Source organism: Ochotona princeps, chromosome 25, assembly GCF_030435755.1.
Source record: "Ochotona princeps isolate mOchPri1 chromosome 25, mOchPri1.hap1, whole genome shotgun sequence".
Classification (NCBI taxonomy): domain Eukaryota; kingdom Metazoa; phylum Chordata; class Mammalia; order Lagomorpha; family Ochotonidae; genus Ochotona; species Ochotona princeps.
Window position 1 is genome coordinate 3,623,449 of NC_080856.1, and position 14,470 is coordinate 3,637,918.

Below are 14,470 nucleotides of genomic sequence, written 5' to 3' on the forward strand. Positions count from 1 at the left end.
GCACATTTAGGATCCTGCCACCTCCTAGACCTGGAAGGAGTTCCTGACTCATGGCTCTGGCCCATAGCAGTCCTGGCTGTTGTGGGCAGGTGGGGAGTGAACCAGTAGATGAAAGCTCCTTCCATTTCCCACTCATTGTCTGGCACTCTGCCTTTCAAGTAAGTAAATGTTTAAAAGTGAACAACAAGTAAACCAGCAACACAGTCACTTACTATCTCTATAAAATATTATGTTCTATGCATGCATGTGATACACTTTTATATGACTGGCAGTACCGGTATGTACAACAGCATGATCACAATACGTGAGGAATAAAGGTTATACCAGGGCACTGCAGGACATAGGAAGGTCTCAGCTCCAGGAGACCACTGTGGTACAAGTGGCTTGCCCCTGGCCAATAGATCATTATAAACCACATGACCTGCATGGCTCTGTATGGGGGAGAGTCTGTAGGAGGTATCTCTGGGGATTCATGCAGGGGACTCCCTGTGGAGATGTGGGACCCCTCTGTGGGCTCCTGGAAGTTCTGCTGTCTGTATGTATAGGGCAGGGTCTCTACATATAAGTAAACTGTGTTCCCTAGTTTATTCGGGTCTGTGTGTCCCGATTTTTGCATCTAGGTATACTACTACAAGTCTCATTGCAAGCTTCCACCAGTCCACAAACCCTGAACTATTTTTCTGGCCTATTTAAGGTTTTATAAAAGAGAAACTTTAAATGAGACCAATCTTAAGTCAACCTCTGCTCAGCAACGAGTGAAAAGCTGAGATCCCAGGAGCAGATTTGGCAGAGTTGGTCAGGGCCCAACTTGGGGTGCCCACCCTGGAGTGAAGGTTCAAGTCTTCACATCTCCACTGCCAACCCAGCATCCTGGGAGACAGAAGGTGACGGCTCAAGTGCTTGGGCCACTGCCACTCACACGGGAGACCCAGATGGAGTTCCAGCTTCCTGACTTTACCTTCATCTACTGGTTTAAGTAGATAAACATATAAATAAATAAATCGGGACCAACACTGTGTCACAAGAAACTGACACTTGGCAATATTGGCATGCCTTATCAGACTGCAAATTCAAGTCCAAGCTGTTGTATTTCCACTCCAGCTTCCTACTAATGTACCTGGAAAAGCAGAACAGTGCTTGGGCCGCTGCCACCTATGGGGGAGATGTGGATGAAGTTTCCACCTCCTGCCTTCAGTCTAGGCCAGACCTGGCTCTTGTAGCCATTGGGGAAGTAGATGAGCAAATCCAATATACCTGTCTACCTCCTTGCCACTCTGTCAAAAATTTAAAAAATAATAATAATTACACCTGGGCCTGGCACAGTAGCCTAGCAGTGGCTGTTCTCATCTTGCATGTGCTGGATCCCATATGGGTACCGGTTTGTATCCCGGCAGCTCCACATCCCATCCAGCTCCCTGCTTGTGGCCTGAGAAAGCAGTCAAGGACAGCCCAAAGCCTTGGGACCCTGCCCCCTGACGGGAGACCTGGAGGAAGCTCCTGCCCCCTGGCTTTGGATTAGCTTAGCTCTGGCCGTTACAGCCACTTGGGAAGTGAACCAGTGGGTGGAAGATCTTTCTCTCAGTCTCTTCACTCTGTAAATCTGACTTTCCAATAAAAATAAATAAATCCTTAAAAAAAAATCCTAAACAAACAATAATTAAACTGAGGTTCTGGCCAGTATACACTACAGAACTAGTGTTGCCTAAAATTGTTCATTTTTTAAATTTAAAATATCTTAAATGTTTCTCTTTTGAAAAGCACAGTTAGAGAGAAGAGAGGTGAACCGTCTGCTGGTTCACTCCCCAAATGGCCCAACAGCCAGAGTTGGGCCAGGCTCAGGTCAGCAACCATGAGCTTCTTTCTGGTCTCCCACCTGGGTGCAAGGGTCCAGGGACTTGACCTGATCCTCCACTGTTTTCCAAGATGCATTAGCAGGAAGTTGGATTGGAAGTGGAAAAGCGGGACTGAAAAACACCAATCCTGCAGGCGACAGCTTAACTTGCTATGCCACAGCATTGGTCTCAAGATTGTTTCTAACAAGCTTCAATGCTCCCGGGTCTAAATGACGTACTAACAAAACACTGACCTCCCGTGTGGGTCGCTGACCTCCCATGTAGATTTTCAGCTTGAGTGCAATCTACGGGTAAGTTTGTCTTAAATCAGACTCTCTTGAAATTTGTTTTGTGAAGAGCCAGTTTTAAGAGGTAAATGATTAAAATTATAACTTCTAGACTTGCAAATCTAGAATAAAGAAACCTCACAAAGATTCTGCTCTATTTTGATACCTGCTGGGTCCATGATTTTCCCAAGGGTGATACACTTGCATTTCCAAAGGGAACTCTTCAACTGTGACTCCTGCTTTCAGGATTGCTCTTATCAAGCCAGGGAATACACTTGCTGATTTCCACACACACATTTGTTACCCTCTCCTTGACAGAAAGAATGCTATCTTGCTGATTCCATAATTCCAGCTCTTAGTAGTATTTGGCACATAAAAGATAATTTTTTTTTCTGCACAAAAGAAGCTCACAATTGGAGGAGATTATTAAACAAGTATTCCAAAGCAGTAAAGTTATTTTCTTCTAGAATGCAGTCCAGCATAGGGCATGGGCTAAAATAACAAATGTTTCTATGAGTAACAGGTATATAAATACTAAATTAGTAGCACTACGATAGTAATTTTTAGTCATTTTCTCCAAATAAGCATGGATATCTTAAGTATAAAATAAACATGCTTTACTATCAAAATTTACTTCTATGTGTACACTGAAAAGTTAAGAAAAAAAGGAAACACAAATAAAAAAAAAGAATCAAATAACAAACCAGGAAAATGTAAAAAAAAAAACAACTGCATTTTATTTGGGAACAAACAGAGCTATCTTACATTACAAATAGTCTCCTGCTTAATTACAAACAAAAATAAAATGCAAATAGGGTGAAGACAAAAATATAACAGATACAGCCATAATAAAATAAAAAGAAATTTGTTTATAAAATTGGAGAAGGGAAAGTTATTTTAAGGTACAAAGTGTTTAAGCCAAGAAGGAGAAGAATTGTGTGACTGGGTAAATTTCTTAAAACATAAACAAAACAGAAGGAAAAACAGTATGAAAAAATACAGAGGAAAAAATATAACCAACATGTACACAGTACTTGGTATAATGAGAAATCCAAACCAACATGGAAACACAGTCCAAAGGAGAGATGTTGATTTCTTTGGTTCACTGACATATCCCCAGTAGCTGGCCTCTAATATTCCTGAATAAACAAATGCTTAATAATAAAAACAATACTTACAAAAAAAAAGCTCTAAATCGCCAATATGTACATAAAAATATTCCTAGCCTCATTATAAGTTGAATCAACAAAGATGCAGTTATCTAATATTGGGGAAGGTGTGATGAAAGGGATTGTTTAGCAACATGTAAGGTAATACAATTTGGTTTTTTGGCTTTTTTTTTAAAGATTTATTTGTTTTTATTGGAAAGTCAGATTTACAGAGAGGAAGATCTTCCATCCGATGATTCACTCCCCAAGTGGCCACAACAGCAGGAACTATGCCGAACCGAACTCAGGAGCCAGGAGCTTCTTCTGGGTCTCCCAGATGGGTACAGGGTCCCAAGGCTTTGGACTGTCCTCCACTGCTTTCCCAGGCCACAAGCAGGGAGCTGGATGGGAAGTGGAGCAGCCAGGATTAGAACCGGCGCCCATATAGAATCCCAATGCACGTAAGGCGAGGACTTTAGCCATTAGGTTACCACGCTGGGCTCCGGTAATACAATTTGTTTGGCAACATGGCAACATGTGTGAATTTTAAAATACAGATACTTTAAGCACCCAAATCCTACTTTTAGACAGCTATCCTAGGGAAATACACAAACACACACACACACACACACAGAATGCATAAATTGTTACTGTAATACATATAAAGAAAGAAAAAGTAAAGTCAAATATGCATCATCAGAAAAATGTGTTTGGCTTATTTTCTTAAATCATTTGAACACAGTGCTTCCAGTGCCTAGTTCACTCCCCAAATACCCACATCTTCTAGAGCTGGGCCACACCCAGACTAGAGTTGAAACTACTCTAGGTCTCTCCAGCAGGTAGGCATGGGGGGGAGGTGGAGTGGCCTGTTGACTTGAGCCATCACTGTGGCCTCCTCTGGTCTACACTATCAGCAGGCTTATTAAGGTAGGAGTGGGAGCCGGGAATTAAATCCAGTACTCTGAGATAAGGTATAGCCAACTTTACTTATTTAAAGATCTATGTATTTCCATTGGAGAGGCAGATTACAGAGAGAAGGAGAGACAGAAAGGAAGATCTTCCATCCACCGGTTCACTCCCCAAGTGGCCGCAAGAGCCGAAGCTAGCCCAGTCCCAAAGCCAGGAACCAGGAGCACCCTCTGGCTCTCCCAGAACAGGTCCCAAGGCTTTGGGCCATCCTCCTCTGCTTTCCCAGGCCACAAGCAGGGAGCTGGATGGGAAGTGGCACACCCAGGACCTGAACCAGCATTCATATGAGATCCTAGCACATGCAGGCAGAGGCATGTTCCAGGCCCAGATACAGCCATCTTAATGGCGGAGCCAAATGTCCAACCAAATGCCGAAGTTGATGACAGATTTCGCAAATCAATATAGCAGGAAAAAGGAATGAAGTAAATCTATATATAATGATGCAGAAGGAGGTCCAAGATCTACTATTTTTATAAATGAAAAATGCACATATACTATGCTTTTATCTACATATAACCTATAAAACTATAGTTACAAATGTAAACTCATAGAAACAAGCATAGAAAGATAGACAGATTCATTACAGAGGCCACCTCTGGAGAGGACAATGAGATTGGCTCTGGGCCCAGCTAAGGAGTCCGCCTCACCAGATCCAATTATTTTGTACGAATAGATCAAATATTACTTGCGTAACTAAAACTTTATGAGAAAAGAAAAGAATGGAAATGCCATTTAGCTAAGCAGAACAACATATTTTCAGAATTTGACATAAAAATAATTCATGTTTTGACATGAAAGTTTTGAAGTTTTACTCTAAGCAGATAATTGAACACACTAAGATTGGCATGCATAAAAGAAATCTTAGCTAAAGGAATCACTGTGGGAGTTGTTGGCATGTAGATGATGCTTAGGGGCATAGGAAGGGTGTGGATGACTCAAGTAGAAAGAAGAGCCAAGGGCCGAAGGCCAAGCACAAAGGGATAATGAGATTGAAAAAGGAGCAGCCAGAAAAACAGCATGAAGGCCAGTACTGTCACGGATGCCGAGATGGAGGCTGCTGTTTCACAAGGCGTGGGGTCCAAGGCTGCTACACGATCTCAAAAGCTGATGGGTTTGGGGCCCAGTGGCGTGGCCTAGTGGCTAAGGTCCTCGCCTTGAATGCGCTGGGATCCCATATGGTCGCTGGTTCTAGTCCCGGCAGCTCTACTTCCTTTCTATCTCTCCTCCTCTCTGTATATCTGACTTTGTAATAAAATGAAATAAAATAAAAATCAGAATTTATAAAAAAAAAAAAAAAAAGCTGATGGGTTTGGTTAAGCAGAATATGAAATAAGAGTAGATTATGAGGGCCCGGCAGCATGGCCTAGCGGCTAAAGTCCTCGCCTTGGGCGCCGGGATCCCATATGGGTGCCGGTTCTAATCCCGGCAGCTCCATTTCCCATCCAGCTCCCTGCTTGTGGCCTGGGAAAGCAGTGGAGAACAGCCCAAAGCTTTGGGACCCTGCACCCACATGGGAGACCCGGAGGGGGTTCCTGGTTCCCAGCTTCGGATCGGCGCAGCACCGGCCGTTGCGGTCACTTGGGGTGTGAACCATCAGATGGAAGATCTTCCTCTCTGTCTCTCCTCCTCTCTGTAAATCTGACTTTCCAATAAAAATAAATTAATCTTTAAAAAAAGAGATTAGAAACACAGTAATGGTCATTCACAATGAATGGGAAAGTGAGCTTATTAGAAAAATGTGTAACACTGTTAGGAAATGTAAATTATGCAAGAGAGGTTGATGATGAATATGATAATCAATATGATGATCAATATGGCAATGTTTACCTGTCTGATTTTCCTTAATGACTCTGAGCTCCATAGGTGCTAGAAACTAAGAAGGAAGCTGGTTAGCTTTGAACACTGCATGGCTCAAAATTCTGCAGAAGTCAACTCCTGCTGGATTAAAAACAATTCACACAAAGTATTAGGAGGTGGCTTTTAAGGCAGGAAACCTGCTTAGGGGCCACACAGCTACAAACACCAGCGGAACTGATGCACGCCATGACTGCTATCATCAAGCCAGCGGCTTCATTTACATCACAAAAGTGGAGACCAAGTGCCAACACTGCCACTGCTGTGGCTGTTAACTGGAGCATGCTCATACTGACCCTACATAGGGATGGCTGATAATGCAGAAGTTGCCAAGAACAAGGTCGAAGAGAGTGGTGACACAAGTAAATACTGGGAAGGCCAAGAAACAGATGCTCAACAGTGACTGAAGTAAACAGGGATATGAAGCATAGTGGTTTAGACTTCCCTATATAAGTGACTAGTCAGAGCCAGCACTGCGGCCTATCAGGGCAAGCCTCTGAGACCCCGGCATCCCACATGGGCACTGCTTCACTTTCAATAAAGTTCCCTGCTAACATGCCAAGGAAAACAGGGCAAGATGGCCCATGTGCTTGGGCACTCCCTAGACCCACGTGGCAGACCCAGAAGAGGCTCCTGCTTCGGCTTGTCCCAGCCTTGGCCATTGCAGCCACTTAGAAAGTGAACCAGCAGGTGGAAGAGTCTCCATCTCTCCTCCTCTCTGCGTAAATCTGCCTTACAAATATATATCTTTAAAGAAGGAGGAGAAAGAATCAAGGAGGTAGATCTGAGACTCACAGGGCTACCAGAGTGGTCTTCGCAGCAGCTTCAGCCGACGTCACGTGGGAGCTCGCTCACAGCGGCAGAGGCTGGCCGCATGGCAAAACCTCCCACCCTTGTTTTGACTCATGTTTCTTTTCACTGCTCAATTCCAAAGGCATCACAGATTGGCAGAGATCTGAACAAGTTACCCTCTCTTTGGATCTATATTTTTGTATCTATGATAACTTACTATGAGAATTAGAGATGAGAGAGATGATTTGTAGAGGCAAGCATTCAGTAATCGGTAGCCACAGTCAGTGTGACAACCAGCATGATCAGCTCGGTGACTAATGGAGTTCACACCAGGCTTTAGGAGAGAGAATCTGCCTGCAAGATGCAAGCCAGTTTTACTAGTCTCAGGTCTACAATATTCACAAAAGCTTTAAGGAAGAGTGGCTGAGTCAGCAGCTCTGGTATTTTCCTTAATACACACTCTGAGCTGAGAGCCTAGGTAACCCGACTGATACACTTCTGCTGACAAACCCTTAAAAAACAAACAAACAAAAAACAACAACAACAACAACAAAAAAAAAACAGAAAATCACCAGCTGGTAATACAAGTGTCCAAGCCATTGAATTGTTGCAGGATACAGATACAGCAGAGGGAGACTAAAAACCATGAAAAAGCATGCCTTGGGCTACTTAGCCTCATCACAATCATTTTACTTAGGAATTCCTATGGAAAAAAATATCAGTCCACCCTTCTCCTATGCTCAGTTCTCATAAAATATCTGATCAAGCTCACTAAACCTTGTAGGGTGCAGTACTAGCTCCCTGCACTGCCGAGCTCCCAAAAGCATGACACCGTGGTTCCAACAGGCAACTGCCAAGACTGCCCCCAGTCACCTCAGTTACACCTCTGCGAATATTTAAACAAGAACTTCCCAGAAAGTAACTGCCTGTTTATGAATTCAACTTGATGAAGGGTCTGAATAAAGATTAAATCAAATCTCAATCTCTCTCTCTCTCTCCCAGTGTGGTGAAGAGACTCATTTTCAAGGAAATGACCTAGCAACTCTCTTTTTATGAGCTATCCAGTTCTTCAATCAAGTGAACACTAAGCAGTCTTCCTGAAGACATCAAATACCCAAGTGGAGCTGCAGCCTTAGCAACCTTCAGACAGCTCTCATGTCTCTTCTAGGCTCAAAGTGAATAATTCAAAACTGCACAAACACAGAATAAGGACTACTTTCTCAGAAACTTTACAAAAAGTTCACAAAAATACATGATGCATTCTGCAGCCAGCTCAACACAGAAAAAGAAACTGCTTGCCAAGTGCACTAACAAAAAAATGCACAAGAAATAATATAAATGAAGATTCAAGGGGCTGGCATCATGACATGGCACATGAGCATCCAACACGGTGCCAATTCAAGTTTGGCTGCTCCACTTCCAATTCAGCTGCCTGCTAACGACCTGGGAAAGCAGCGGGAGACAGCCCTTACCACTCACGTGGCAGACCCGGATGAAGCTCCCAACTCCTGGTCTTGGCCTGGCCCAGTCCTGACCATCACAGCCATCTGGGAGGAAAGCCAGCAAATGAAATCTTTCCTCTCTCCCTGTAACTTTTTCAAATAAATAAATAAATAATATATTTTTTAAACAGATTTAAAAAATAGGTTTAAAACGTTCAGTCCTAAGTTTTGAACAAAGATATGCACGACTCAAAAAGCAAGAGTCTGGGGCTTTGGAGCCAAATCACTTAAGGGTTCTGTCACAACAATACTATAAAGCCATGAGATAAATTCCTTCATCTCTCCAAACCTACTTCTTTTTTTTTTAAAGATTTTTATTTATTTATTTTTATTAGAAAATCAGATATAGAGAGGAAAAGAGACAGAGAGAAAGATCTTCCATCCATTGAGGCACTCCCCAAGCAGCCGCACCAGCCAGAGCTGAGTTGATGCTAAGCCAGGAGCCAGGAGCCCCTTCCAGGACTCCCATATGGGTCCCAAGGCTTTGGGCCGTCCTCAACTGCTTTCCCAGGCCACAAGCAGGGAGCTGGACGGGAAGCGGGGCCACTGAGATTAGAACTACTGCCCCTCAAATGAACTTGAACTATGGTTATGCAACAAGGTGGAGGAATCCACCATGGTGGGAGGGTTTGGGGAGGGGTGGGGAGAATCCCAGTGCACATAATACAATGAAACTGTGTCACATAATACAATGTAATTAATGAATAATAAAAAAAAAAGAACTACTGCCCAAATGGGATCCTGGTGCATGCAAGGTGAGATCTTTAGCAGCTAGGCTACCACGCCAGGCCTCCAAACCTACTTCTTCAATAAAACAAGGATAAGACTATCTCTGAGGGCTCCTCGAAGCATTACATACTACAGTGCATGTAATGCTCTGAGCACAAGGCCTAGTCTGCCATGGAGCACAGAGCAGTACATTCCCCTAGAAAGTTCCAAAAACTTAATCAGAGATTGAGTCTTACAGAAAGTGGGGCTTAGTAGGGGAAATGTGTTAGCTGAACAGGAAGACCAATTCTATTCCTCAGATACGCTAGACTTCTTTATGGCCTTTAAAATACGGACGATTTTTCTTAGTGTTGTGTTTAAGTGCTGCTAGTTTGAGGCGGCAGCCCTGACACCTCAGCAGAAGGTTGTCTTCGTCCCCTCTCCTGATTTCACAATTCTTTGAACTTCTACATTTGTACAACTCTGATCTCTTTCTAAAGCTGACTCGTATTCTTTTTTTTTTTTTTTTATGGTGGTGTGGTAGCTTAGCAGCTAAAGTCCTCTCCTTGATCCAAATGGGTACTGGTTCTAATCCTGGCAGCCCTGCTTCCCATCCAGCTTCCTGCTCGTGGCCTAAGAAAGCAGTGGAGGACGGCCCAAAGCCTTGGAACCCTGCACCCACTTGGAAGACCTGGAAGAAGTTCCTGACTCCTGGCTTCAGATCGGCACAGCTCCAGCTGTTGCGGTCACTTGGGGACTGAATCATCCTCTGTCTCTCCTCGTCTCTGTGTATCTGACTTTTCAATAAAAATAAGTAAGTCATTAAAAAAAAGATCTATTTTTATTAGAAAGTCAGATTTTACAGAGAGGAGAGACAGAGAGAAAAGATCTTCCATCCACTGGGTCACTCCCTCCAAGGCAGCAATAGCCAGAGCTGAGCCAATCCAAAGCTAGGAGCCAGGAACTTCTTCTGGGTCTTCCCTGTGGGAACAGAGTCCCAAGGCTTTGGGCCGTCCTCGACTGCTCTTCCAGGCCACAAGCAGGGAGCTGGGCGGGAAGTGGAGCTGCTGGAATATTAACCAATGCCCAAATGGTATTCCAGTGCATGCAAGGCAAGGACTTTAGCCACCAGACTACCCCACCAGGCCCGACATGTTCTCTTTAACCTTGGTCTTATGATGACCTAAGCCTTAGCCAAAACACATTATAGATTTAACTTAGTAGTCTCAAAGACTTCTGAGAGAAGGTCATAACTCAGCAATCCAAGCAGTTAGAAAAAAAATCAAAAACATACATAGTACAAGGAAAAGACCATGGGCTTCAGAAACAGATGTGGGTTCAAACACTACATTGCCACTGTCCCCACATGTAACCCAGGAGAAGGCATGGCACCTCTCGGAAGTTCACCTCCTCATCCACAGTACATAGACAATGAGGACAGGCACTGTATGGGGTGCCTGCCTCCCACACCACAGTGCCTGTTCAAGTCCCTGCTACTAGGTTTCCAATGCAACCCCCTGCTGATGGTCACCCTGGGAGGCAGCAGGTGCCAAGTTGAGTACTTGGGTCCCTGCCAGTGTGTGGGAGACCCCAGACTGGGTGCTAGACTCCTGGCTTGGCCTGCACCAGCCCTAGTTATTGTGGCAACTGAGGAGTGAACCATCAGATGGAACAACATTCTCTCTCTCTGTTCTGTCTTTCAAATAAATAAAACAAACATTTTTAACCTGTATCTCATAGAATTCTCAGGATTTCAGAACGGTCTATGATAATTCCTGGCTCATTAAAAGTCAATGAATGGTAACTATGAAGAGCCCAAGCGCCAAGTGCCTTCCTGACTGCCAGACTGTACTTTAACCAGCAAAGCAGGCATGCTGCTCCCACACACGCCCATGCCTACCACCAAGACAGTCCACTGAGGTAATGTGTCATTAACCAGAACAGAGATTAAACAATTCAGGGCAAGAAAGTGCTAACGCAGCTCCACTAAGCCTCCCCTCAATGAGCACAGATGAGGTAAGGCCCTCAGGCCTGAGCGTTACTATCCCAACCTGCATTCTAGAAGATGCTTTCTTACCATGCTTTTCCTGCTGTGCTCTGACACTCCAATTCTCCATTTTCCACAACACAAGAAATACCTTCAGTCATGGTTACGGCCTTCACAGTGAAACTTATTTTCCCATTTCACAAATTATTTCTCACAGAAATGTTTGGCTTGGCAAACTCATTGAATGTGAGTTACAGGGCACATTCTACATAAATGTGAGAAGTCTTCAAAAAGTTCATGAAAAATGTGTAATAAAAAAAACTATACATGAATTTCAACATTTCTGAGCTACAACTTTCCAATAAACTCCATTTTGTTGGGCTGGCACTGTGGCACAGCACATCAAGTTGTCACCTGTGAAGCCAGTTCACGCCCCAGCAGCCCCACTTCTGCTCCAGCTCCCTGCTAACGCCCTGCGAAAGCAGCGCAAGATAGCCAAGATGGCCCTGGGGCCAGAGCCCCTGCACCCACATGGCAGACCTGGAGGAAGCTCCCAGCTCCGGCCTGGGGCTCGGAGAGCAAAACATCACAAAGTGAGTTACAAGAGGGAAACAAGTACCAAAAATGCAACTGAGTAACTCCCACTTGGGAATTCTGGTTCTCCGGGGAAAAAAGCTTACTTCCCACATCTAGCTGAGCAGAGTAAGGGACCCAAGGAAGCTGTGCAGAGGCATGAATACAAGCACGGAAAAGCAGCAACGAAAACTTGACTTCTACAGGCTTGTACATGACAACTGCAAGATAAAAATAACAGCCAACAGTCACCTAGCCCAAGGCAGCGATTCCAGCCCAGTCCCCCCAGCTTCCCCACACACTAAAATAAAAGCAGAGGGAGTCAAGGTCAGAATGATTGTTTAAATAGACAAGACATGCCCAACAAATCAAAATGTCACAATGCAGTCTGCTGGTGAGGTGACTTTAAACTTGAGGAAAGCAAAGTTTTCATGGAGCCAATGGGTCATGAGGTCCCCAAGCAGAGGTCCAGCAATGCCCTTCGCCCTTCCTTGTGGCAAGACAGCGGCATCCTTACCCACAGCTTCAGCTACTTAGCCTTCCACAAAGAAGTGGGGTTTGTTTTGTTTTGGTGTGCGCATATACAATTAACACTGAAGGCAAGCTCAGCCCTGTCTCCCACAGCCTTGAGGCTGCTGAGTAAACCCAGCATCACAGAACACACATTTAGAGGCTGGGGAAAAAAAAAAAAAACAAGAATGAAGTGCTTCAGCAAGGAAGAAAACGGTCAAGAATCAAGAAGCATGGATAGAATTAAGACCAATAGTCTCTGGCATGACGGCCCGTGACATCCAACTTCTTTTCTAGGACCTACTGAACTGTGCGCATCTTTCAGAAGAAGTCAAGATGGCATGCCCCCAAGCCCTAATGGAATAATAGTCATCCCAATCAATGCTAGCTGCCACTTCCTAAAGCCCTCGCATGTGTAACAAGTTCAGTATGTATCCCATTTTACCTAGGAGGAAACAGGATTTGTGGGATTTGGAAATTACCTAAAAGCTAGCACTGAAGGCACATGACTGGAACCCAGATCTGCCTTGACTGTAAATTCAATCCTTTAGAAGCAATCTGAGAAATGCTTTTGCCCTTAGGAGATCTAATAAAATTACAGATTTTAGACAAAAAGATTCTTAATCACAAGAAAAAGGTTTGACCAAAGTTACAATGCAACTAACTAGACACCTGCACCAGACTTCCGACACACCTACGGACTCTCTGGTGCCAGGCTGCCATAACCTCTCCAGAAGTTTCCTACTACAAGGCTACTGCCCTACAGCACTGTGAAAACCAGCAGTCTGTCTTATCACCTCCGTGGAGTGGCTGCGATGAAAGCATTAGCACAGAGCTGAGCCAAGGGAAAGTGGGCTGGGCCCAAGGTTCCCACTCAGCCAAGCCCAGGCCCAGCGCACAGCCCGTCCCTAGTGGTTCCGAGGAATCACTTCAAGTCACACACATCGGCTCGCGCCTCTCCACACTACCGTTCCAAGGGACACCCTCCCCTCCTCAGCATTCGCCCTTCCCGTCTGTGCTGCTGGGGCTCTCCAGAGAAAGACACAGTCTGGGCAACCGCAGGGACTGGTGACCCATCGCACACCCAGGGACACTTTCTCCAGGGAGTTTTGAGCTTTCCCCCTGCAAAAAAAAAAAAAAAAAAAAAAAAAAAACTGCCTACAAGAAGCTGACAGCTCAGAAATCCCTGACGTCTCCTGCCACCCCCCTCCCTCAAGAGCAGCGTTGCTTCCTGACATTTGCAGATGATCATAAAGGAACCAAGGAGGGATTCTCTTCCTACACAGCCTGACCATCCTGCTGACCAGCCCCTGAACAGGGAGGACAAGCCAGAGTGCAGAGATCTCTTGCTACATTCAAAGCTGTGAGCTCTTCCAGAGCTGGCAAGGAGGGGCACAGCTTTCTGGAAGCGCCCGGCTCCCAGGCGCCAGAAAGTCAGCATCCGCGCGGAAGGCACCCCAACTCTCCCCTAACCCGGAAGGCTCCCCCCGGCCCCACCTACACACACAGCGGGGTCCCCTCCCCGGAGACTCCCCACTCCGAGTCCAGCGCTCCCTCCATGCCCCTCCGAGCCGCCCGGAGGCCGGGTGGCGGTGGTTGGAGGCGCTGGGCTCCGCGATCAGCAGGCAGGGCGTGCAGGGTGCCGCCGCGCGCCCTCGGCTTCCCTTCCTCGCTCTCGGCGAGAGGCGCCCGGCCCCAATACCTTCTTGACGGTGCGCGGCGCCTCGCTGACGGTGCCGTCGGGGCTGACCAGGGCCTCGCCGCCGTCGCGGTGCCGCTGGTGCTGGTGATGCGGATCGCTCCGCTTCATGGCCGACGCCTGGGGCACCTTCCCGGCGGCAGGGCTGAGCGCGGCGGCGGCGGGCCCCGAGCCCGGGCCGGGGGCCGGGGGCCGCTCGGCCGCGGCGGCCGCGGGAGCCGGAGCCTCGGGGTCTCCGCCGCCCGCCGGGGGAACCATGGCGCTCAAGGCCGCGGGGTTCAGTCCCAGCTGCGGCTCCGCCTCGGACGGGCTCAGATCCTTCAGCTCCACCTCAGGCACCTTGGCCGCCGCCGCCGACACGACCTGCACCGACATCACCGCCTCCGCCGCCGGCTCGGGCTCCTCCGGCTCCGGCTCGGCCCCGCCTCCCACCTCCCGGCCCTCCCCCATGCCCCCAGCCCGCCCCTCCATCGCCTCCGCGCCCGCCCCCCGCCTCCGCCCGCCCGCCCGGCTCCGCCAGCGCGCCCCGCCCCGGCCTGGCCGGCGCCCGCAGTGCGCCTGCTCGGGACGGCGCGCCGCCCCGGCCTGCACCGCGCGCGGGCGGGGAGA

The 14,470-nt window shown here is 46.8% G+C and overlaps 1 protein-coding gene across 2 annotated transcripts in view; it reads right to left on the reverse strand.

Moving 5' to 3' along the window:
* AHCYL2 (adenosylhomocysteinase like 2) overlaps positions 1-14,251 on the reverse strand; it is a 151,853-nt gene extending 137,602 nt beyond the window's left edge. For both annotated transcript variants that reach the window (XM_058655059.1, XM_058655058.1), the window contains exon 1: positions 13,865-14,251. In XM_058655059.1, coding sequence (XP_058511042.1) covers positions 13,865-14,236 — 372 coding nt within the window. In that variant the 5' untranslated portion in view covers positions 14,237-14,251. The remainder of the gene's footprint in view (positions 1-13,864) is intronic.
* Between the last annotated feature and the right edge of the window lie 219 nt (positions 14,252-14,470).